Source organism: Hyperolius riggenbachi, chromosome 11 (genome assembly GCF_040937935.1).
Source record: "Hyperolius riggenbachi isolate aHypRig1 chromosome 11, aHypRig1.pri, whole genome shotgun sequence".
NCBI lineage: Eukaryota > Metazoa > Chordata > Amphibia > Anura > Hyperoliidae > Hyperolius > Hyperolius riggenbachi.
In genome coordinates, this window is record NC_090656.1 from 105280589 (window position 1) to 105305928 (window position 25340).

A 25340-nucleotide genomic window follows, 5' to 3' on the forward strand; every position below is an offset into this window, starting at 1 on the left:
TTTATCCTATTATTTTACTTAAAGCCTCCCCGTGATCAGCTGCATAGGATACACTTTTATCCTATGTCTTTACCTAAAGCCTGCTGTGGTCATATGCATATGTTACATTTTATCCTATGTCTTTACCTAAAGCCTCCCGTGGTCAGTTGCATATGTTCCACCTTATTCTATGTTTTTACCTAAAGCCTCCTGTGGTCAGCTGCATATGTTTCACTTTATTCTATGTTTTTACCTAAAATCCACCCGTAGATGTGCTCCTCACAATTCTCAGTGTTGCAAAGAAGCGAAATATGAACTTCCTGACATTTTGAGGATCTCAATGGAAGTGTAGTTACAGGTCCAACATTCTTAATAAAACTGAAATTTTGCTAAGCTAAGGAGATGCAAAGCATGTATTTTCTTGCATAATTGCTGGTAAAATAAGACTTTTCAGCTGCAGGATATCAACTCTCTTAGGATAGAAGCTAGTGGTACTAGTGGGTGCCATTGTTTTTCAATTCCTCATGATACTGTGAGGGTTTAAGGTTTAGTCACATGACATTTTATCATGCCTGCATTAATAGTACACTCTTTATCCCTTTTGTTCCCGGTGACTGCACTCCTGAGGAAGTGTAATGGTTTCTGTAGCCACCCCCGCCAAGTCTTTCCATAGCTACCATTATGGAAGTTAATTGTCTAGTTGTTAGATTAGACATATTCAATGTTTTATGATTTTTAACTACCTTACGACCGCCTAACGCCAACTGGCGTCAAGTCCTGGAGCTACAGTTTGGCAGGGAACGTGTGCGCGTATGCTCGATCGTTCCCTGCTGTTTCACGGAGCTCCCCTCTGTGATTAGCCTGCTAGCCACGATCGCGGCTAGCAGGGGAACGTGTGCGCGTATGCTCGATCGTTCCCTGCTGTTTCACGGAGCTCCGCTCTGTGATTAGCCTGCTAGCCACGATCGCGGCTAGCAGACTGTTATGAGCCGACAGGGGAAAGAATTCCCCTTTGTTTACAGTTGTATAGCGCTGCTATCTCATGCAGTGCTGTAGGAGGGACACTGGGCTGTCCCTCAGAGCGGCTCGATCTGTGTGGCCTCTCATAGGCTGATGCCTATGAGAGGCGGGGATCAGTGCCGATCGCCATCCAATGGCGATTAGGACGGCACAGGGAAGAGGGAGGGAGGGAGAGGGAGGAAAAATCCTCCCTTTCCTCCGTAAAAAAAAACAAAAAACAACAACAACAAAAAAAGATTGCAGCAGCGATCAGATGCCTCCAGCATAGTGTCCTATTAATTACACTAAAAGGAGGAAAAAATTATTTGTGTGCCGGGTTGCAGGGCTGTGCAGCACCCTGACCAAGCTGCACAGCCCTGTATTGTAAAAAATGGCCTGGTCGTTAGGGGGGTGTAGCACTGCAGTCCTCAAGTGGTTAAAGAGTTCTCAGGGTATATGTATCCTGCCCTAGTATGTACCTGTGATCAGTATTTACTTTTTTTGATATATGTCTAATATAATGTATTGCTTTTATTACATATTCTTGATTGGACCTTGACAACAAACTAGCCCTAATAAGTCCAGTTTCTTTAGAGTAGGCATGTCCAAAGTCTGGCCCAAATACGGCCTTAAGCCTTTTTTGGTTGCCCCCAATGCTTTGTACAGTTGTTAATTCCATGTGGCCCAGAGGCCGTAATTGTGCGCTGCATGCAGGGGCCACCTTGTGTTGCCACTCTGCCTCCCTCTTTGATTGCCTGTAGTTATCAGCCACTACTGTAGCATTAGCAGCCACCAGCAATAACAGCCACTGAATAGCAGCTGCCACTGTGCCAGCAACAGTAACAGCCACTGATTAACAGCTGCCACTATGCTAACTGCACATGGTTATTTTTTTTCTGTTGGAAATGTTTTGGGAAAATGTCACAGGCATAGTGTACCTAATGGAATCAGCTAAAATTTTGCTTAATTTTGCTAGTTTGGCCCCCTGGAACTCTCAAGAACAGCAATATGGCTCTTGGCCTAAAAAGTTTGACACCCCTGCTTTAGAGGGGCAATTTTTATTTGACTCTCCTTTTGTTAGACACTAATTCTGTCATATGTATATATTATTTGGTCTTTTAGGTCCTGTATTGGAATCTGGTTTGTCTTTAACTTATTGCTTCAATTAAAGCTTTAATTATCCCTAATAAAAACAGCAGCCAAAAATAAAGACAGAAGTTTCTTGTACAGACCTTGTATCTTTGTACCCCAGCTTCACCGTGTATACCTGTATAGAAAATAAACCAAGCAACCATATCAAGAATGGCCATAAAAAATGAAAATGCAAACAAGCTGAATAGAGGAAGGCGTCAGATCACTACAACCCTGAGACGTTGTTGAAGAAGAATATTGGTGAAAGCTTTCCAACCATCTCTTCAGAAATGTCTGAGAAGTATCTAAAGGCCCCCTATACAAAACAGCAAAGTGCTCTTATTCCCCATTCTTGTCTGTGACACTTCTGTCTGTAAATAAGACATGCATACTAACTCATATGTTCACTGACGTAAAGAGGAACTTCAGTTTAAACAAACATACTGCCATTAAGTTATAATTAAAATAGATAGGTAATATAATCTCTTACCCACCCTGTTTTAAAAAAACAGGCAAATGTTTGTGATTTCATGGGGGCAGCCATCTTTTTGGTTGAAAGGAGGTGACAGGCAGCATGAGACACAGTTCCAACTGTCTTGCGTCCTGATCACCCCTCCCAGCTGATAAGAATGAGAACAACATCACAAATCCCAGCATGCTTTGCACAGCATCAGGGGAAAATGCCCCGGCAGATTTCTTTGATGGGGTGGTGCTTAGCTTCTGTGCAGCTAAAAATGAGGCTTGGGTAAGAAAACAAAGTTCTGATGCTGTGATACCGTTAAAAAACACCAAGCCTTTTCAGTGCTAATGAGTAGATTTTTAGTCTGAAGGTTCACTTTAAGGAAGCACTACTATGCAGGTGTGAAACAGCTGTTGACCTTTGCACTAGCAATGTACTTTGTCAGTTGGCTGATGCTGTGATGGATTGATGTCCTTTTAAACTTTTGGAATAAAGACAGTCTTTTACTTGGATGTGCACTGCCACTCTCTCTTCACGTATCAACTAGTGGATTACAACTGGCTGGCTGCACTCCGGTGAGTTTACAATCCTAGTTCTGTGTGCTTCACTCTGCACAGTACTCATTCATGTGTTCACTGTTTGGGGTCAGCTGTTACTCAGACCTCACCTTCATCCTTCACATCCACAACCTCCACGTTTTTGCTTCATGAGCACAAGAGTTTTTAATGAAAACCCAAGGTGAGAGACATATGGAGGTCAATATATTTATTCACTTTTAGACAATGCACATTGCATGGCTGTCCTGCTGATCCTCTGCCTCTAAAGCCCAATCTACACGATATGATTCTTTGTGTGATTCGATTACGATTCTATTTAGGATCTGATTAAATCCGAAATGTCCGATCAGGATTCGATTCGATTCGCCATTGCAAAACAATGGCAAATCAAATTGAATCAAATCGAATCCCGATCGGAGATGTCAAATTTAATCGGATGGTAAATAGAATCGTAATCGAATCGCACAAAGAATCGTATCGTGTAGATGGGGCTTAATACTTTTGGCCATAGACCTTGAACAAACATGCAGATCAGATATTTGCCTCAAGTCTGACAAGATTAGCTGCAAGTTTGTTTAAGGTGTGTGATTCAGACACTACTGATGTCTGAAAGATCAGCAGGATGCCAGGCAACCAGTATTGTTTAAAAGGAAATAAATATGGCATCCTCCATATATCTCTTACGTTGAGTTATTTTTAACCACTTAAGGACTGCAGTCTTAAAACCCCTTAAAGAAGATCTGTAACATCAAAACATCCCCTGGGGGGTACTCACCTCGGGTGGGGGAAGCCTCCGGATCCTAATGAGGCTTCCCACGCCGTCCTCCGTCCCTCAGGGGTCTCGCTGCAGCCCTACGTGAAAGATGACGTCAATATTTACCTTCCCGGCTCCTGCGCAGGTGCTCTAACGGCTGTCGGCTCCGAAGTAGGCGGAAATACCCGATCGCCGTCGGGTCTGCTCTACTGCGCAGGCGCAAGTTTCCGGCGCCTGCGCAGTAGAGCAGACCCGACTGGGATCGGGTATTTCCGTGTAGTTTGGAGCCGAAAGCAGCCACAGCGCCCCCGCTGGAGCCAGCAAAGGTAAATATTGAACTGACAGTCGGGTCTGTCGCCGGCTGTTCGGAGGGCTGCAGCGAGACCCCCGTGGGACAGAGGACGGCGTGGGACACCTCATTAGGATCCGGAGGCTTCCCCCACTCGAGGTGAGTACCCCCCAGGGGATGTTTTTGATGTTACAGAGTCTCTTTAAGGACCAGACACTTTTTTTCCATTCAGACCACTGCAGCTTTAACGGTTTATTGCTCGGTCATGTAACCTACTAAATGAATTTTCCCTCCTTTTCTTGTCACTAATACAGCTTTCTTTTGGTGCTATTTGATTGCTGCTGTGAGTTTTAGTTTTTATTATATTCATCAAAAGAAACATGAATTTTGTAAAAAAAAATATTTTTTTAACTTTCTGTGCTGAAATTTTTCAAATAAAGTCAAATTTCTATATAAATTTTTGTCCAAATGTATTGTGATACATGTCTTTGATTAAAAAAAAATCCAATAAGTGTATATTTATTGGTTTGGGTAAAAGTTATAGCGTTTACAAACTATAGTGCAAAAAGTGAATTTTCCCATTTTGAAGCATCTGACTTTTCTGAGCACCTGTCAGGTTTCATGAGGTGCTAGAATTCCATGATAGTATAAATACCCCCCAAATGACCCCATTTTGGAAGAAGACATCCCAAAGTATTCACTAAGAGGCATGGTGAATTCATAGAAGATTTTATTTTTTGTCACAAGTTAGCGGAAATTGATTTTTATTTTTTATTTTCCACGAAGTGTCATTTTCCACTAACTTGTGACAAAAAATAAAATCTTCTATGAACTCACTATACACCTAACGGAATACCTTGGAGTGTCTTCTTTCTAAAATGGGGTCACTTGTGGGGTTCCTATACTGCCCTGGCATTTTAGGGGCCCAAAACCGTGAGGAGTAGTCTAGAAATCAAATGCCTCAAAATGACTGTTCAGGGGTATAAGCATCTGCAATTTTGATGACAGGTGGTCTATGAGGGGCTGAATTTTGTGGAACCGGTCATAAGCAGGGTGGCCTCTTAGATGACAGGTTGTATTGGCACTGAAGTGCAGGAAGTTCAGGATGATCAGAAGCCCGCAGGGGGCAGATTAGGGCAGGGCTGTGGAGTCGGAGTCGTGGAGTCGGAGTCTGAGCAATTTTGGGTGCCTGGAGTCGGGAAAAAATGCACTGACTCCTAATGAATTTGTAACTGTAATTAAAATAGAAAATATGATAAAATGTTTTATTTCTCAGATAATAGTCATTAAAAATAATGTATATATACAGTATATATACAGTAATAGCTGTGTTCAGTCCACAAAAATGAAATAAACCAATCAAAATTAGTTGCTGCTTCAATAAAGCAGTCCCCGTATTTTTAAAGTCAGATATACATATCTGATTGTGACAGTACAGTATATATGATGGGTACACAGGAATCTCTTATATATACTAAATAACATCTATCCTTACAATCCTTTAGATTGTAAGCCTCCGGCAGGGCCCTCCTCCCTAACGTATCCAGCTTGATTATGCAATCTTACTCGCAACCACCCCTCTTGTAGACTCGAACAGTCTCTATTTTGACCTATGATACTGTATTGTTATCAAATCATTTGCATGATCTTGTTTTGTTGTGAGTTTCCGTATGTTCTACCTGCATGTTAACCCATTTATCTATTGTGCAGCGCTGCGTAAGATGTTGGCGCTTTATAAATACAATAAATAATAATAATAATAATAATCTATGCTGTAAGTATAAAACCTGATGTGTAGCCGTGTCACTAATAGAGATGGTCAATGAGATGGAAATAATTCTGCATTGATGCTGGTTTATGCAAATGTATGCAGTCTCTTTGCTCATGAAATCAAATAAATTGATATGTTGTTAAAATTTGGTTTGGTGACTATGAATTAAAGGGTACCTGAGGCGAATTAAAAGAAAAGCTTTATACATACCTGGGGCTTCCTCCAGCCGCCTTCAGCCCATTCGGTCCCTCGCTGTTCTCCTCCGCCACCTGGATCTTCTGCTATGAGTCCTGGTAATTCAGCCAATCAGCTCTGTCCGACCACGTGCTGCTCCTACAGCCAGGAGCATTCTGCACCTGCACAATAGTGCTGCGCAGGTGTAGTACGCTCCTGGGCAGCGGAGTGTGTGCATGCGCACTACGCCAGACTGGCTCAAGTACCTGGACTCATAGCAGAAGATCCAGGTGGCGGAAGAGGACAGCGAGGGACTGATTAGCCTGAAGGGGGCTGGAGGAAACCCCAGGTATGTATAAAACTTTAATTTCATCTGCTTCAGGTTTACTTTGTTACACAGTAGTACTATACTCTACATATGCTCTCCCCACAGAGCTGCTGGGAATCCACTGAAAATGTTGTGCACATTGAACACAGAGGTGTTGTCTATCACCTATAAACCTTGTTCAGATTGTGCATGAAGAATGTGTAATAGAGGAAGAATCCCCTCATTCCCCTGCAGAGTACCTGCACATCATTCTTGCATGTACCCACAGTCACATTGCCTAGGGCCTGATCCATGTTCAGATGTGTAATAGAGGAAGAATCCCCTCGTTCTCCTGCAGAGTACCTGCACATCATTCTTACATGTACCCACAGTTACATTGCCTAGGGCCTGATAGATGTTCTTTGTTCCGGTCTGTACCTTTTACAAGTACTCTTACCAAGGACTAGTTTTAGTCTAAAGGGAATAAATATAGTACATATCCTTCTCACTTCAGTTGTCTTGTAAAATTCCTAAGCGTTGGCAGTTAAGAGACGAATTTCACGTTGCATACTGTTAATCAACAAAATTGTAATATGCAAATTAGAGGAGTCGGAGTCGAGGAGTCGGTGGAATCCTAAACTGAGGAGTCGAAGTCGGTGGATTTTTGGGACCCACTCCACAGCCCTGGATTAGGGCCTGATCTGATGGATAGGAGTGCTAGGGGGTGACAGGTGGTGACAGGAGATGATTGATGGGTGTCTTAGGGGGTGATTAGAGGGGAGAATAGATGCAATCAATGCACTGGGGAGGTGATCGAGAGGGGGTCTGAGGGGGATCTGAGGGTTTGGCCGAGTGATCAGGAGCCCACACGGGGCAAATTAGGGCCTGATCTGATGGGTAGGTGTGCTAGGGGGTGACAGGTGGTGACAGGAGGTGATTGATGGGTGTCTCAGGGTGTGATTAGAGGGGGGGAATAGATGCAAGCAATGCACTGGGGAGTTGATCAGGGGGGATCTGAGGGCAATCTGAGGGTGTGGGCGGGTAATTGGGTGCCCGCAAGGGGCAGATTAGGGTCTGATCTGATGGGTAGCAGTGTCAGGTGGTGACAGGGGGTGATTGATGGGCGATTAGAGGGGAGAACAGATGTAAATAATGCACTGAGGATGTGATCAGGGGGGGGGGGGGTGTCTGAGGGCGATCTGAGGGTGTGGGCGGGTGTTTGGGTGCCTGCAAGGGGCAGATTAGGGTCTGATCTGATGGGTAGCAGTGGCAGGTGGTGACGGGGTGATTGATAGGTTTTCAGGGTGTGATTACAGGGGAGAATAGATGCAAGGAATGCACTGGGGAGGTGATCGGAAGGGGGTCTGAGGGGGATTTGAGGGTTTGGCTGAGTGATCAGGAGCCCACACGGGGCAAATTAGGGCCTGATCTGATGGGTAGGTGTGCTAGGGGGTGACAGGAGGTGATTGATGGGTGTCTCATGGTGTGATTAGAGGGGGGAATAGATGCAAGCAATGCACTGGGGAGGTGATCAGGGGGGATCTGAGGGCGATCTGAGGGTGTGGGCGGGTAATTTGGTGCCCGCAAGGGGCAGATTAGGGTCTGATCTGATGGGTAGCAGTTACAGGTGGTGACAGGGGGTTATTATAGGGGAGAACAGATGTAAATAATGCACTGGGGAGGTGATCAGGGGGGTTCTGAGGGCCATCTGAGGGTGTGGGCGGGTGTTTGGGTGCCCACAAGGGGCAGGTTAGGGTCTGATTTGATGGGTAGCAGTGACAGGTGGTGACAGGGGGTGACAGGGTGATTGATAGGTGATCAGGGTGTGATTAGAGGGGAGAATAGATGCAAGCAATGCACTGGGGAGGTGATCGGAAGGGGGTCTGAGGGGGATCTGAGGGTTTGGCCGAGTGATCAGGAGCCCACATGGGGCAAATTAGGGCCTGATCTGATGGGTAGGTGTGCTAGGGAGTGACAGGTGGTGATTGATGGGTGTCTCAGGGTGTGATTAGAGGGGGGAATAGATGCAAACATTGCACTGGGGAGGTGATCAGGGAGGATCTGAGGGCGATCTGAGGGTGTGGGCGGGTAATTGGGCGCAAGGGGCAGGTTAGGGTCTGATCTGATGGGTGGCAGTGACAGGTGGTGACAGGAGGTGATTGATGGGTGATATATAGCACACCGGGGGGGGTGTCTGGGGAGGATATGAGGGCGTGTGGGCGTGATCAGGAGCCCCCAGGGGGCAGTTTAGGACCTGATCTAAAATATAGCGTTACCAGATAGTGACAGGGGGTGATTGGTGCAAACAGTAGTCTGAGGGGGTGATCGGGGGGGGGGTTCTGAGGGGTGATCAGGGGGCAGGGGAGGCAGGATCAGTGTGCTTGGTTGTATACATACACAGCTGCCTCTTACCCTGGTGCTCCCTCGATCACTGGGACCACCAGGGTAGGAGGCAGCCTGTATAATACACTTTGTATACATTACAAAGTGTATTATACACTTTGTGGCGGCAGATCGAGGGTTAACAACCCGCCGGCGCTGCTAGTTGGCCGCGGGTTGACGTCGCGGGTGGGCGGAGCCTAATGTCGGCGGATGCCCGGCTATTCAGTCCCCCAAGTGCCACCACCAATCGGCGTTAGGCAGTCCTGAGGGTGCCACTTTGCCGACGCCCATAGGTAGTGGGCGGTCGGCAAGTTGTTAAACTACGCCTGTTCCCAAGTCTGGAGGTCTTCAGTGTGTGCTATAATCAAAAAATGTATAATTCTATGTATACATTGTGGGTCTTTCTATGTTACTTTGCTAATATTTATACAGTCTTTACAACTCAATCTACAAAGCTCAGGCCACCTATAAGAAAATATCAATGGGATTTTTTTTCTCACCTAATCCCAATTCAAACTCATCTGCTGCAAGGTGAAAGGTAGGTCCCGATCCTGGTACACTGCATGGAGACAGACTGACACCTAGAGTACCTACAGGACAGAGGAATTACCATGAAAATCCAACTTTTCATACAACACAGATTATATTTACGCATATATTTATAGTTTTCCTTTATAATTTACAGAAAAACTACCCATGCAGACCAGTATATGCTTTTTGACTCCCATTACCAACTGGAATACAAGCTGGAGGAACTGTAAGGTGGAAATGAACTCACTTTCAGTGTGAAGCTGATGTCAGGTTTGTCAGGGAAAACCCAGCTCTCGTATGGGGAAAAGGTCCTGCAGCCAATGGAAATCCAGCTAAAAAAGGTGTAAACCCTCCCACTCTGTAGGCCTAATTAAAACTTGGCCTATGCACAGCCTTGTGGGTAATTACATCACATGCAGCTCATTTTTGATTTGCATATGCTGATATTAAAGTAACGATATCTCAAAACACATAGTTCCTACACCACAGAGGATAGGGAGGGGACACCCCAAAATACCTATGTGCCAAATTCCCGGTGGTGGGAGCGTGATAAAGGACGCGTGCAGCCAGAGCCATGCAGGCGCAGTGGCTGGCGACTAGCTCTGTCGCAAAAATTGAAACTTAGCCACTGTGGGAGACCAGAGGAACCGTCCGTGACGGCAGCTGCAGCGGGCTGGCAGAAGCCCCAGGTAAGTGAAACTTTTTTTTTAGGTTCACTTTAGGTTCTCTTTAAACAAACATATAAATATTTAACAACATTGCTTAAAAAATGCAGTAAAAACAGTAAAAGGTTATTGCAATATAATACAGTGAGTCACAGCTTAATTTAATGTGCTTTTATTTTTCTCACCAATTCCTGCAGCAGCATTTTTTACGAATGAAACAATTTCTTTCAGCGGTTTTCCTTCTTCAGCCAATGCACCAGCAATCTAGGATACACAACAAATTATAACACATGCCACCATCACACACACAACATAGGATAGCTTCCATTAAAGAAGAATTTACAACAAGTTACCTGCATTCTCACAGCCCTAAAACTGGAAGTCAACTAAACAAGCATGATTGCTGTCTGTGGAGCAAAATCGCAGATGTTTTGCTACTCTGCAAAATCACAAGTAGTGCTTTCCTATTGGACCTCTATATTTTGAGGGGCCATCTGTGATTCAGTATAGCGCTTAAAGTGTACCGCCGTCTGCCCTGGTAAATCTGTCACTCACCATCAGTAGGGGTGTAGTGTGCATGCGCGGCCAAGCTGCTTGTGCTCCCATCGACAGGAGCGCAATGGGGGCACACATGTGCAGTTTGTGGTGACATGTGGGGACTGATAAACCTGGATGACCAGATGAGGATCGAGGCAGCCCATGGTGACAGCGAGGGAGCCAATAGCCTGAAGGGGGCTGGAGGAAGCCCCAGGTGTGTATGGATACTTTTTTGGTCTCAGCTTTCCTTTAAAAAAGATGCAACCTGCACTACTTGTTTGTACTTTACTGTACAACACAGCGATTCCACAAAGAAAACACGTGTGTTGAAACAAACACATATATCATGCAGAAATAAGCTTGCGGTTTCAGCAGACATAAGGGTGATACCTCCCCAGTTGACGACAGCTATGATTTTAACACTGAGCAGGAGCTGTTCTCATTGGAAGAGGCTGCGTCACGTGACCTCCAACAGTTGCTATTCATGTTTACTTCTGTTTTACATAACACAACATCATCCTTCAGGGATGCTATCTGCAACTTCAGTATCAGTCAGCCTGTCAGTTATGATCGCTGAAAAGCAAAGAGATACAGTGGAGACAATGGGAAAGCGCAGGAGAGGCAAACTTATCATCACTGCAGCTTTTTAACCACTTAAGGACCACGGGCTTAACCCCCTCACCCCCCCCCCAGAGATCATGCCATTTTTAATAATTAGGCCACTGCAGCTTTAACCTCCTTAGCGGTAACCCTGTGTGTGACACGGGGTAAGCCGCCGGAGGGTGCCGCTCAGGCCCTGCTGAGCCGATTTACATAATTTTTTTTTTGCTGGACGCAGCTAGCACTTTGCTAGCTGCGCAAACACCCCGATCGCCGCCGCCGCGCGCCCGATCGCCGCTATCCGGTGCGGCGCGCGCCCCCCCCCAGACCCCTGCACTGCCTGGCCAATCAGTGCCAGGCAGCGCCAAGGGGTGGATCGGGTCTCCCAATGACGTCCCGACGTCGCTGACGTCGGTGACGTCATTCCGCCCCGTCGCCATGGCGACGGGGGAAGCCCTCCAGGAAATCCCGTTCTTTGAACGGGATTTCCTGATCGCCTATCGCCGGAGGCGATCGGCGGGGCTGGGGGGATGCCACTGAGCAGCAGCTATCATGTAGCGAGCCCTGGGCTCGCTACATGATTTAAAAAAAAAAAAATTAAAAAAAAACTGCTGCGCTGCCCCCTGGCGGTATTTTTCATACCGCCAAGGGGGTTAAGGCTTAGCTGCAGGGCCGCACAACACAGCACACAAGTGATTCCCCCCATTCTCTGCCCATCAACAGAGCTTTCTGTTGGTGGGCTGTGATCGCTGATCCTGTGTTTATTTTTTTATAAATATTTAATTTTTTTTTTAAATAAATATTGTTATGTTTTTTTCCTTGCCAGCCCTCCCACCCTTCCCCCGCCAGCCAATCAGCGCAATTGGCTGTCATAGGCATCAGCCTATGACAGCGGATTGCTTTAGTGTCTCCCAAGGGTTAGATCACAGCGCTGTAAAGTGTTATTAGACGGCGGTTTCGCCCGCTGGAGACCGATGATCGAGCGTCGCTATCTCCTGCAAAACCCCGCCCCAGACTTGACGCCAATTGGCGTTAGGCGGTCCTGGGGCTGCTGCCGTGATCATGCCCATCAGCGTGACACGGTCGTAGACAGGATAAATTGAGCTAAATTACAGTTTGATACATGAGGTGCAAAGAAAACTTATTTTTAAGACAAACTTTCAGGCCAGTTTTACACTTAATTTTGGCATTGTGGCGCAATGCTCCTCTGGCATCGCACTGCAATGCCAAAAATATGACCCAGCGGCAGAGTGCACCGACAGGGTGATATGCATAAGCCATAAGCCCGGAGCTATGCTCAGTGACATACTCCCTGCTGGACAGGAAGTAGGTCACTTGGATTCCTGTCTTCCACGCATGTGAACCACACCGCGCTCATGTGGATTAAATTCCTGAGTCCCCCATTGACTGCCGTAGTAATACGGTAATGCGCTGAAGACTTTGCGTCGGCTCGGCAGAGATTCGGAAGCTTCCACCACAACACGACGTTGTAAGTGTAAAAGGCCTCCATACCCTTGCATTGTCATTGCGTTGCATTGCGGTAAATCAGGGTAACGCAATGCAAGTGTAAAAGGGGCCTCAATAAGTAAGACATTCTCTTCACCTTGATGTAAAAGACATGCTGACCACAGTGTGTCTTCACTGTTATACCTCACTCACAGCTGATTCCTGAGTTCTGGAGGGGAGAGTGAGGAAGGGGGAGCCCCAAGGTGAGGGAAGGGGGGAGTAGACGCCCCCCCTGCACTGCCTCCCCTCCTGCTGGGGGACACAAACTCCTAGATACCTATTCTGGGGACATCTATAGACCTTGCTACCTATGGGACACCTATACACCTGGCTACCTATGGGACATGTATACACCTGGCCACCTTTTCTGGGGACATCTATACATCTGGCTACCTATTCTGGGGACAACTACACTCATGGCTCCTTATACTGGGGACACCTATAGACCTGGCTACCTTTGCTGGGGTACCTATTTTGGGGGAACTGCTGTCAGATTATCTGCATTTTTGGGGATCCGCTGTTAACAGATTAAGTGTATTTTGGGGAACAGCTGCCAGATTATGTGTATGTTAGGGGAACGGCTGCTGCCAGATTGTGTATGTTGGGGGACCACTGCTGTCAAATTACTGTATTTTGCGCCGTATAAGATGCTCCGGAATATAAGACGCACCCAGGTTTAGAGGGCAAAAACCAGGGAAAAAGAAAATACTAAACCTGGTGCGTCCATATTCCAGGAGCGTCTTGTACATGTCCTTCTGTGAGTCCTCATGTGCCCCATGTGTCCTTCTGTGCCTCCCATGTGTCCTCCTGTGCCCCCTATGTGTCCTCCTGTGCCCCCCATGTGTCCTCCTGTGCCCCCCATGTGCCCTTCTGTGCCCCCCATGTGTTCTCCTGTGTGTCCTCATGTGCCCCATGTGTCCTTCTGTGTCCTCATGTTCCCCCCATGTGTCCTCCTGTGCCCCCCATGTGTCCTCCTGTGTCCTCATGTGCCCTTCTGTGCCCCCATGGGTTCTCCTGTGTGTCCGCATGTGCCCCCATGTGTCCTTCTGTGCCCCCCATGTGTCCTCATGTGCCCCCCATGTGTCCTCCTGTGTCCTCATGTGCCCTTCTGTGCTCCCATGGGTTCTCCTGTGTGTCCGCATGTGCCCCCATGTGTCCTTCTGTGCCCCCCATGTGTCCTCATGTGCCCCCCATGTGTCCTCCTGTGTCCTCATGTGCCCTTCTGTGCTCCCATGGGTTCTCCTGTGTGTCCGCATGTGCCCCCATGTGTCCTTCTGTGCCCCCCATGTGTCCTCATGTGCCCCCCATGTGTCCTCCTGTGCCCTTCTGTGCCCCCCATGGGTTCTCCTGTGTGTCCTCATGTGCCCCCATGTGTCCTTCTGTGCCCCTCATGTGTCCTCCTGTGTCCTCATGTGCCCCCCATGTGTCCTCATGTGCCCCCCATGTGTGCTCCTGTGCCCCCCCATGTGTCCTGATGTGCCCCCATGTGTTTTTCTGTGTCCCCTCATGTGTGCTCCGGTGCCCCCCATATGTTTTCCTATGCCCCCATGTGCCCTCATTTGCCCCCCTGCCTTCCTCCCTCCCACCTGCCCGAGTCTCCTGCCCTCCGGATTGGAGTGTTAATAGCAGCAGCAACTTACCTTTGGCAGGCTCCCGCGCTGATCCTAGATCATTGCGCTGCCCCCCGCTAGCCTCCTCTGCCTCCCCCCTGTGTATCTGCCCCCCCAGGTGTAGGAATAAGTACCGGCAGCTTACCTCCGCAGTGCGCCCGCGATGACTGCAGACATCCGTCTTCCAGGCACTTCTCGCTCTAGTGACCGGCTTGAACTGATGACGCGCAGTTCAAAGCCGGTCACTAGAGCGAGAAGTGCCTGGAAGACGGATGTCTGCAGTCATCGCGGGCGCATTGCGGAGGTAAGCTGCCGATACTTATTCCTACACCTGGGGGGGCAGATACACAGGGGGGAGGCAGAGGAGGCTAGCGGGGGGCAGCGCAATGATCTAGGATCAGCGCGGGAGCCTGCCAAAGGTAAGTTGCCGCCGCTATTAACACTCCATCCGGGGGGCCAGGAGACGCAGGCGGGCACAGAAAGGCAGGCACAGAAAGGCAGGGAATCCCCAACATGGCGGCGGGTCGCGGTTCGTATCGGCGGGCGTTATTAAGTTGGGGATTCCCTGCCTTTGCCGTATAAGACGCAGGGACTTTTTCTCCCCATTTTTGGGGGAGAAAAAGTGAGTCTTATACGGCGACAAATACGGTACATGTATTTTGGGTGATCCGCTGCCAGGTTTCGCGTATTTTGGGGAACTGCTTCCAGATTATGTGTATGTTGGGGGAACTGCTGCTGCCACATTGTCTATTTTGGGGAAACCACTGCCATATTATCTGTATTTTGGAGGAACTTCTGCCAGATTACGTGTCTTTTTGGTGGAATGCTGTCAGATTACATCTATTTTTGGGGGATACACTACGGCAGAGCTCAGACTTCCCCGGCAGGCCTTTTACATCACTGCTAAGGTCATGTATATTTGGCCCCACCCATGACCACACCCACATTATGCTTGACCACACCCATTTTGGGTTTTTTAAGGGTGGGTCCACTCACCTCTTTTCCCAGGACTAGACCCCTGATCCTATAAGAGATCCTCAGATATGTGCCGTGTATGAGTGTGGCCATATTACACCTGTATAAGTATAGCCATGTCTGTGCAATAAGGGTAGTGTGGCAGAAAACTAAAAGAGGGTCCCAACCAGTAGTGGTGGTGTCCAGGAGGATGTGGGAAGCCTCATCTTAGGTAAGTATCTAATTTTTTTTTGTTGCAACTCAGCTCAGGTTTCCTTTAACGATGCCCTGCATTGCTCCCTGCTGCCTTTTCAACAGTGCAGTATACTGGATTGTGCAGCCCCTCCTAGGCATCTATCAATCTGCCTAGAGCTAGAACCATTCTGATGCTGTTTAGAGCGGATGTCCTAATACCAAAAGACTGACATAACATGGCACACAATCATTGACAGTAGCCTATGGGAGCAAAGACTTCACACCTAGCCAACATCAATGCAGTCCTAGCTCCTGGAGAATGTATGGCCAACATGGAAGAGGCAAGATGCAATGAGCAATGCAGGATAGTAAAGAACTAGCACTGTAAATCCACTGTTTGTATTGTCCTACCTTATGGATCAAAACAATCCCACACAGGCCACGTTTACCAGCTTTGCTTGGTGAGATAAAAGCGCAGTCATCTGCGATAACTACCATCTCCACCTCAATGCCTTCCCGACACATACGTTCTACTGCCAGACCAAAGTTCAGCCGGTCGCCTGTGTAATTCTTCACTAAGAGCAAGACACCAGCTGGAGAGTGGAAAAGAAAGAGAAAACAGAGAAATTCAACAGTCAGTGTAAATTTTTTTCAAAACGGAACATAAATTATTTATCAGCTGTAATGCTAGTAAGACTAAATTGCTGAAATTACTCAGGTGTCTCAGGTGGCAGGCATTGTGCTGTTGAAGGAAAATCAAACATGACTTTTAAATATACGATGTAACTCTGCAGTTGCTTAAAATTACTCAAAGTCAAAGCAATCCTGCTTCTCCACTCTTAGAACATCACATTCTGAAACCCCAAACGCCTCCAAACACTTTCATGTCCTCTCACTTTCTCAAGCTCAACATAAACAGAACAAAAATTTGTATTATTCCAACTTGTAATTCCTCACCCAGCCTGACATAACAGTAATCAGCAATAACACATCGAGTACCGTAACCCCAATGCCTCAAGTTCACTGCTTAAAGGGGAACTAAACTTAGAACCTACTTTTTGCCTCAAAGAAAAGCAACAACATGATAACATTCGTGCGGAAAATAAAAATCTTCATTTGTTTTTGAAAATCCTATAACATTAACCGAAGATTGAGCTTTATCCCAATCAGTAGCTGATACCCCCTTTCCCATGAGAAATCTTTTCCTACTCACAAACAGATCATCAGTGGAGTCTGTATAACTGTATAACCCCTCCCACAGTGTGATGGCATGACCATGGTCCTGATATTGTCAAGCAAGCAATACCTCCCCTCAGTGCATAGCACACTCAGTAAACAAACATTCAATAAAATAGAAATAAAATTTGAATAAAAACAAACAAAAAAACCATTCCGTACAGATCACCGGGCAGGACTAAAGATATCGCCACCTGTAATGAATTTCAGAATGTAGGTCAGGGAAAGAAAAGATTTTACAGTGGGTGATAACTGACTAAATAATCTATAAATGAATATTGTAAAATAACCTACTTTATCTACATGATTATGCCACTTTTACTATAGTTCCTCTTTAAGGTAACTTGTTTCAACTTTTGCAGAGGGCACACACACAGGGTGGATTTTTCTGTGTTTTCCTTGTGTCCTGTGCAAGAGTTCAAGTCACACTTTAAAGATGAGATGTCAGCCATACGATCTCAGAAAAAAACACACATATAAGTAGATAACTATTGCTCTACTTACATAACTGATGTATTGCACTGAATACATTTTGATTTTAGTGATTTTTCAACAGTAAAAAAAGAGAAAATCCTTCGTAGCATTTCCCATTTTAAGTGTGGCTATTTTGAAGCCAATACTGATGTAATTTCCTCCCTTACTCTCCTCTGTCTGATTGTGTATGCATCGCCCGCTCTCCACTATAGAAAGTGCATTGTCTCAGCATGAGAAATACTGGCCAATCAGAGAGGAACAGAGCCGTGGGAGAGGAAAACAAGAGGGAAAGAGGCTTCAGCCAATCAGGATGCATTAGTTTAGTCAGAGAGGAAGTAAAGAAGCAAAATAGGACAACCCAGCAAGCCCTACAACTTCCTTTTTGTGTACCAAATTTTGTGTGTACCTATTAAGAGTCAGGTAAACTGGGGAATGATTATTTATCAACAAGAAAACTAATACAGTAGTTATTTTAACTTTTGAATTACCTGATTAGCATCCTTATTACTTGTTTACCAGACAAAAATAAAAAATTGATTTTTGATTTTATGCCCGACAGTTACACTTTAAGTAACTATCTGTGGAATGAAGACTTTCCATTGTGTGCTGTGCCAGAGTCCTGGTCCAAGTTAAGGGTAATTTTTGATTCAAAATTCTTATTAAAACCTCTCATTAACATGCTATCCACTTCCTTTTGTCCCCGATAAAAACATTTCACACATCCATTACTTCACAACTCAGGCCAGTTTCACATTAGCAGCCGGCATTTTAGTTTCAGTGCGATCGGGTGATCGCAATGCTAAAAACAGGCTTTGAAGATACCGGCGGTAATGTGCAGTAATGTTAGCCAAACTATAAGTGAGTCTCTGTAGCGCTCACTTCCTGTGGCGGAAATGTGAATTGCAAGGAAGTGTATTGAAGAAATTTGCTTCCGCGCATGCGCACGTGAAACAGTTTAAAATATCTGTGGCGCTATTAACTTTCATGACTTCGCTGTGGATGTTGACCCATAACGTGCTGATGCTTTTGCGTCGGATGTGATACTTCCGGCGCTTCACATTGCACCAGGTATGAAATGTCCCATAGACTTTCATTGCTTTAGCGTTACTCTGCAGTAAAAAAAGGTAATGCAATGCATTGAAAACGTCCTAGTGTGGAAGGGGCCTCAAGATGTAGCCAAAGTGCTATTGGTAATTGCTCATAATTTCCTGACAAGAATTTATTTAAATAAACATGAAATAAAACAAGAGTGTACAGCAACTACAGTGTTCTTCCTGGAATTTTTTTCCAGCCGGGTGGCATGAAAAAGTAGCTGGGTGAGGCATGATGGGGGAATACAGGGCTGGTGCAGCTCTGCTTACAGCACAGGAGGAGGATGGGGAGGACAACCGGTAGCAGCCGGGTGCTCACCAAAATTATATAGAGGAAATGGCCATTTGGGGACCGCACTCACCCGTCTGTATTAACCACTGTGAAACTGGTCAATAATCGCTCTATGAATCCTTCCAACTCGACGGACCCGCAGATCTCCAGTTGTCCAGTCCCTAACTAGTTCCAGGGGGTAGTCTCACCTCCAGCAACGATGTAATTCATATGCACCTGCAGGCTATGGCAGTCTGTTGAGGGGGTGGACCAGCAGGGGGGGGGGGGGGATTTCCTCTATATATATATTGCTGTGGAAGTGAAGCGGAGCGCAGTATCTAACACACAAGGACATACAAGGGCCATCGCTAAACCCTATATACAGAGCGCATACTCTAAAGAAGTAGTGTGAACCAATCTGGGACTGCAAATATCGGTCACACACTAAGACTTTACTTTTCTTTATTTTCTCTATACATCCTATCACAACGCTGTTTAAGATATATATGCTCACCATAATTAGCCGGGTGGAACAGTGGGCTAAAAGAGCACTTACACTTACTTACACTTAACTGTATATGTTGAAAATGACATTAAGAAAGTGGAGTTTTAGCGTAAGCTAAACATTACAATGGAAACCCAAAACATGTGCATGTTGAGTATACTCCACACTTTCCATTTAAAGCACATCTAAAGTGAGAAGGATATAGAGGCTGGTATATTTATTTCCTTAAAGACCGCCCCACGCCAATGGGCGTGGTCACGGCGGCAGCCCCAGGACCGCCTAACGCCAATTGGCGTCAAGTCCTGGGGCTGCATTTTGCAGGAGATTGCGCGCATCTCCTGCTCAGCGGGCAGAGCTCCGCCCCCCGCCATCAGTCTCCGAGCGGCAAGACTGTTAAGATGGCGAAATCGCCGTCTTCTCTGTTAGTACAGAGCTGCGATCAGCAGCAGCGCTGTACTGGGGACAGCCGTGAGATACAAGAGAGCGATCAGCTCTCATAGGCAGAAGCCTATGACAGCCGATCGCAGGATTGGCTGGCTGGGGGGGGAGGGAGGGGCTTAGAAAAAAAAACCGATGTATAGTAAAGAAAAAAAAAACAAATATTAATAAAAAAAATAATAAACACACGGGGGGGGCGATTAAACCCCATCAACACAGAGCTCTGTTGGTGGGGAGAAAGGGGGGGGGGAGGGAATCACTTGTGTGCTGTGCGGCCCTGCAGCTTGGCCTTAAAGCTGCAGTGGCCAATTAATAATAAAAAGACCTGGTCTTTAGGGAGGTTTATCAGTGCGGACCTCAAGTGGTTAAACAACCCTGCTGATTTCTTTGGCTACTGTAGTCTCTCACACACCTGGAACAAGCCTGCAGCTATTATAGTTAGTTCAGTACGGACATCTGATCTACATGCTTGTTCAGGGTCTATGGCTAAGGGTATTAGAGACAGAGGATCAGCAGGACAGCCAGGCAACTTGCATTGTTTAAAAAGAAATAAATATGCCAGCCTCCATATCCCTCTCACTTCAGGTGTGCTTTACCATTGAAAGTGATTTGTAAAACATGATGAAAGCAGGACTACCTACAACTACCTATATAGCTATAGCTCTATTTTCCTAACTTCATGCAATTAGCTTCACTCGTGTATCCAAGGCCAGCAGCCTCTGTAGGCCATGGCTGGTTCCTTCATGTGTGCATAGGTACAGTATAACTGTATAATCAAATATGGAGCACAAGGAGCCACTGAGGGGACAATCTGTGGGGTTGGTTCACTGAGCTCCTCAGAGAGAAAACACACTATAATAATACCTGCTCCAGCATGGGCCACCGTCCTTACTGCAGCTACAATGCTTCCAACAGGAGGAGACGTGAATACAGCACCAGCAATGACTCCAGTGAGCATCCCTTGACCAACATAACCTGTTGAAAGAAGAATGATAAAAAAACCTCACATTTAGTGCTATGGAGAACCAACAGTGTGAACATATATTATTCTATAGGAATTACCTGCATGTGCTGGTTCATGTCCTGAGCCCCCTCCAGAAAGCAGTGCTACTCGCCCCTTTACACGGCTCAGGTCTGATCGGAGTATAACCCGGTGGCCTTCCAGCACCCGTAGGTCAGGGTTGCATCTGGCAAGACCATTCAGCACATCATCCACACAGCCAGAGACGTTGTTCAGCAGCTTCTTACTAACCTGGATAATATACAGACAATATAAATGGCATAAGGAGTTCAGTGTGAAGCACGGGGCTGACTGGTAAAATGGGTCACCTTGTAGACTGCAATGTTAACTGCGGCTTTGGTGGCGCCTACCTGGAAATTTGGGCAACGGAGTTACCAAACTCTGGTGATATTGTGGTGATATTGCCTACTAAGCAATTTGGGCACCAGATTTCGACTATTATATCCGATTTCTGCCAGGATAGTGGTTATAGTCGTCACCTGGCTATGGCCAACGCCTACAAAGTAATTTGGGCACCAGAGTTCCTCTATCGTAGCCAACTTCTGGCGGGATAGTGGTGGGGAAAACCGCTAGGGTAGGCACCTGGCTTTTGCCGCTGTGTACAAAAGCAATTTGGGGGCTGGAATTCAGCTACTATAGCCAAACTCCGGCAGGGTTGTGTCAGTATTAGTGGCTATTAACAGCTGTGGGTGCGATTGCAGCAATGGTCGCCAAGGGTTTGGCTATATTAGTTTTGGGAGTTAGTGTTAAGCTCAACACACACCAAACAATCTTGGTTGTACAGATTTACCAAATCTTTGTAGTATAAGGGCCAACAGATTGAAAATACCTTGAATGCTTGATTGGATAAGCTCTTATACTACATGAAAGTGGTAAGATTGAACAACCAAGATTGTATGGTGTGTGTTGAGCCTTAGGCATATATAGCGTGAAGGTTTGTGTTAGGATTAGGTGGGGGAGGTTAGTGTTAGGAACAGATGGGGAGGGTTAATGTGAGAATAAGGGTACAGCGAGGGATAGTAGAATATCCGTATAACTACTACCATAATATTCTGCTATCAGGGAAAGTAAAATAATGGTAAAATGAACGATATTGTACTGGATTTCTACTCGCCCCATTTAAATGTATGCGTTTACAGAGTGTGCAGGACTGAGATAGTGACATAAGGGAGAGAAGACAAATATAGCAGACATTTAAGATAAGTCTAGCAAACAAACACAAATCCCTTATTATTGGAAAGATGGCTTGTGGAGAGCATTTTAACAAACACAAATCAAAATACACTAAGTGGACAAAAAATTAGAGACACCCTCTAATAACAAGTTGGTCCACCTTTAGATCTGATCACAGCCGATAGTCTTCTTGGCATGGGCTCAACAATATGCTGATACCGCTGCTGAGGAATGGCCCATGCTGACACACTGGAAACTATAAGTTTGGTCAGATTGCATGGTGGCATTTCCAAGCTTTGAAGTGATCTTTCGACTCCGTCCCACAAATGCTCAATGTGATTGAAGTCAGGAGACTGAGCTGGCCATGGAAACAGGTTAAACTCTGAATAATGTTCCTCAAACCAATGTGAGACCAGTCAAACGCAGTGGCAGGGGCCCACAATAGGCATCTTTTCCTATTTTTCTGGGATAACTTGTGGTCTCCTGCTGCTAAAGCCCATCCTTTACAAAGTCTGTCTTGTTGTGCGCTGGGATATGCTTTGTGATGCACCTGCATTGAATTCAGCTGTAATATGTTGTTGCTCTTCTGTTGCTGCGGATCATGCGTGCTACTCGTCTTTCACTTCTTTCACTCACCGGCCTTTTTCGACCAGAATAGTCCTTATCGCTTGAAGTTTTTTTTCTCAATTGCCACTGTCTAAACACCTGAGATACTTTTGGACGAGAAAATCCTAAAAGAGTCATTGTTTCAGAGATGCTAGCACCAGCTCTTCTTGCACCAACGATAATCCCTTGTTCAAAGTCACTTAAAGTGTACCTGAGATGAAATAAAAAAAATTCATACATACCAGGGGTTTCCTCCAACACCCCTTGGCCTGATCGCTCCCTCAGCGCCATCCTCCGCCTCCTTCGTCTTCCGTAAGGGCTCCCAGTAGCTTCAGTCAGTCGGCGGAGGCGCAGTGCAGCCACCTGTGCTTCCACAGTCTTGCTCCCGCGGCCAGGAGAGTACTGCGCAGGCGCAAGAAGCTCCCGGCAATGGGAGCGCGGCGGGATGGGCTCACATGGCTGGGCCACGCATGCGCAGCAAGCCCTGACATACGGAATTACCGGGAGCCCTTACGGAGGACCCAGGAGGCAGCGGACAGCACCGAGGGAACAATCAGGCTGAAGGGGGCTGGAGGAAGCCACAGGTATGTATGCATTTTTATCTCATGTTCTCTTTAACCACTTAAGGACCACAGTGGTAAACCCCCCTAAAGACCAGGCCAATTTTAGCTAAAATGTCCACTGTAGCTTTAAGGCCAAGCTGCAGGGCCGCACAACACAGCACACGAGTGATCCCCCCCCTCATCCAAAGCTAAGCAACTGTGCGTTGTTACGTCACTCTGTTGGACTGGTTTGCTTTCAAAGAAGGTGTGCCTCTAACTTTTTTGGCCACTCAGTGTAAGAGCATACACTGAACAAAAATTGTACAAAAACTGAAAAAATATAAACGTTACAAACCTCCATACTTTTTGTATCTTCAGTGCAAGCCTAGCTTATCCTGTTAGAATAGACATAATAGTCATACAGATAAATAACATAACATTACATCACATCTATACGTATGGCATGCAAAGTAACAGGTTTGTAATTTAGTGTTACGTATATGATGCACAACTAATAATATTGAGGCAGGATTCTGGAAGTTCGGTATGCAGGGAGGGGACCGTGCACTATGTGCTCCTTTAGAGTATAGCAGAAGTGACAGCAAGGAAGACAGTCCAGGATGAACAATGACAAAAATGAATGTCATGCGGGTGATGGCACCAAAAGCACAACATACAGGTGGGCTGATGCACTTCTCAAAGAACATCAGCCCTACACAGTCAGAATAAATAATAAACATAATGCCTGAGAAAAAGCTTACAGAGCTCAAGCAGTGAGAACTTACATAACGCATGGAATCTCTGCAAAGCAGGGCGGCTGCAGAACTTTATACCTAGATCAGAGTATGAAAAGGCAGACATGTGACTGAAAGCACTGCCAAGGGTTGTGCAAATAAGCAGAAAACACGCTGGGGAGATGATTTTTTCCAGACAAAAGACCCTTTAATGCAGGTGCAAAACACAGATTATGTTGATGCTTTGTAAAGCCAGTTTTATTAATGCTGCAGTAGAGCCTAATTTTTATAATGGGGAATGAACTACCAAAATGAACAATTCATTGTAAGCTGTATAACTATAATCTGACAATCTGCAGCAATCATGAACTGCTGTGTGTGCAGTTCTCCTGCCCGTCACCTTTGATCCACAGACTAATTAATAATGCTATGTTTGTAAATTGTAATTGATTAACAGTTCAACATTTACCAGTGCTACATATTTTGATCTGAATTCTGGGATTTCTTCAGTTCAAACTTAACACTGCAGCCTTGTTGCAGCTGTTTCATTAAACTGAAACAAAAGCAATGTTAAATGTCCTAAAGTACCATTGAATCATGGGAAAAAAATACTGAAGGAATCCCATGGTGGGATAGATTACCTCTCCTGAGTTTCACATGCTGCTCATTGTTGGTGGTCCCCCCACAGGCGTCGCCCCCTCTACCTCCGGTCCCCATGCCCTATTCTCTTCTCTCTCCAGAATTTCCGCCGAGCAGTGACAAGCCATTCTGAACTGCGCATGCACGAGTTTGGAACTGCGCATGCACGAGTTTGGAATTGGGCATGCACGAGTTTGGAACTGCGCATGCACGAGTTTGGAACTGCGCATGCACGAGTTTGGAACTGTGCATGCGCAGAGAAAAAAAACCACTTGTGGATGAGTAAGTAACTGCAAACAGAGGCACCAAAGTAGAATAAAATGTCCAAAAAACGGTTTACAAATAGGAGGTAGTGGTGGACTTACCTCCCACAATATAGACTCAATATAGACGCATAAATCAGACTTTAATCACAAAGCTCCAGAACAGGCATCGTGTTTCGCAGGCTTTTACCCGCTTCTTCAGGCAATAAAATTAGCAGCTTAGTTGAGCACTAGACCATAAATAGAGCCTTCTAGAGGAGTGCTTACTTTCACTGTGCAGGCACGGTTTGCCACTCATGCCTGCACAGTTCTGAATTGCTTGGCACCGCCCACAGGAAACTTCCGGAAGAGTATTCGACAGAAGGAACTAGTGGAATACTTACAGGACAGGGTAATGAAAGGAACCTAAAAGTGAGCAGGAGAATGTAATCTAGCCCACCATGAGCTTTATTAAATATTTTTCCCCTTTTCAGGGTAAGCAAAATAGTGTGCCTGTACAGTGATCATTCCTAAACTGTCACCAAAAAGGATTACCAATGATCCTTTGGGGCAACAGAAATTTAAAACACACCTAAAGTAAGAGGGACATAGGCTGCCATACTTATTTCCTGCTGAATAATGCAAGTTGCCTGGCTATCTTTCTGACCCTCTGTTTGTAATATGTTTAGCCATAGACCCTGAACAATGCAGATCAGGCGTTCTGACTGAAATATGACTAGATTTGCCACATGATTGCTTCAGGTGTGTGATTCAGACATTTCTGATGCATGAGAGATCAGCAGGAAGGCAGGCAGCTGGTATTGTTTAAAAAGAAATATGACAGTCTGCATATCCCTCTCACTTCAGGTTTTCTCTAAAGGACACAAGTTTCATTCGGGTGTAATTTAAATGCAGCGGAATGGCTGCGGTTTTAACACCAAGTGTTTCAGTGCTTGACTCGTGGAGG

General features: G+C 46.0%; 1 protein-coding gene across 2 annotated transcripts in view; it reads right to left on the reverse strand.

The window, feature by feature from the left end:
• TKFC (triokinase and FMN cyclase) overlaps positions 1-25340 on the reverse strand; it is a 54562-nt gene that overhangs the window by 22571 nt on the left and 6651 nt on the right. The window contains exons 2-9 of one of the 2 annotated variants that reach the window (XM_068261495.1): positions 23544-23591; positions 23114-23153; positions 20479-20668; positions 20281-20391; positions 15813-15994; positions 10185-10263; positions 9304-9393; positions 2211-2245 (exon numbers count right to left, since the gene is read on the reverse strand). In XM_068261495.1, the coding sequence (XP_068117596.1) occupies positions 2211-2245; positions 9304-9393; positions 10185-10263; positions 15813-15994; positions 20281-20391; positions 20479-20668; positions 23114-23119 (693 nt within the window). In that variant the 5' untranslated portion in view covers positions 23120-23153; positions 23544-23591. The remainder of the gene's footprint in view (positions 1-2210; positions 2246-9303; positions 9394-10184; positions 10264-15812; positions 15995-20280; positions 20392-20478; positions 20669-23113; positions 23154-23543; positions 23592-25340) is intronic. The other variant, XM_068261496.1, reaches the window with a different exon arrangement.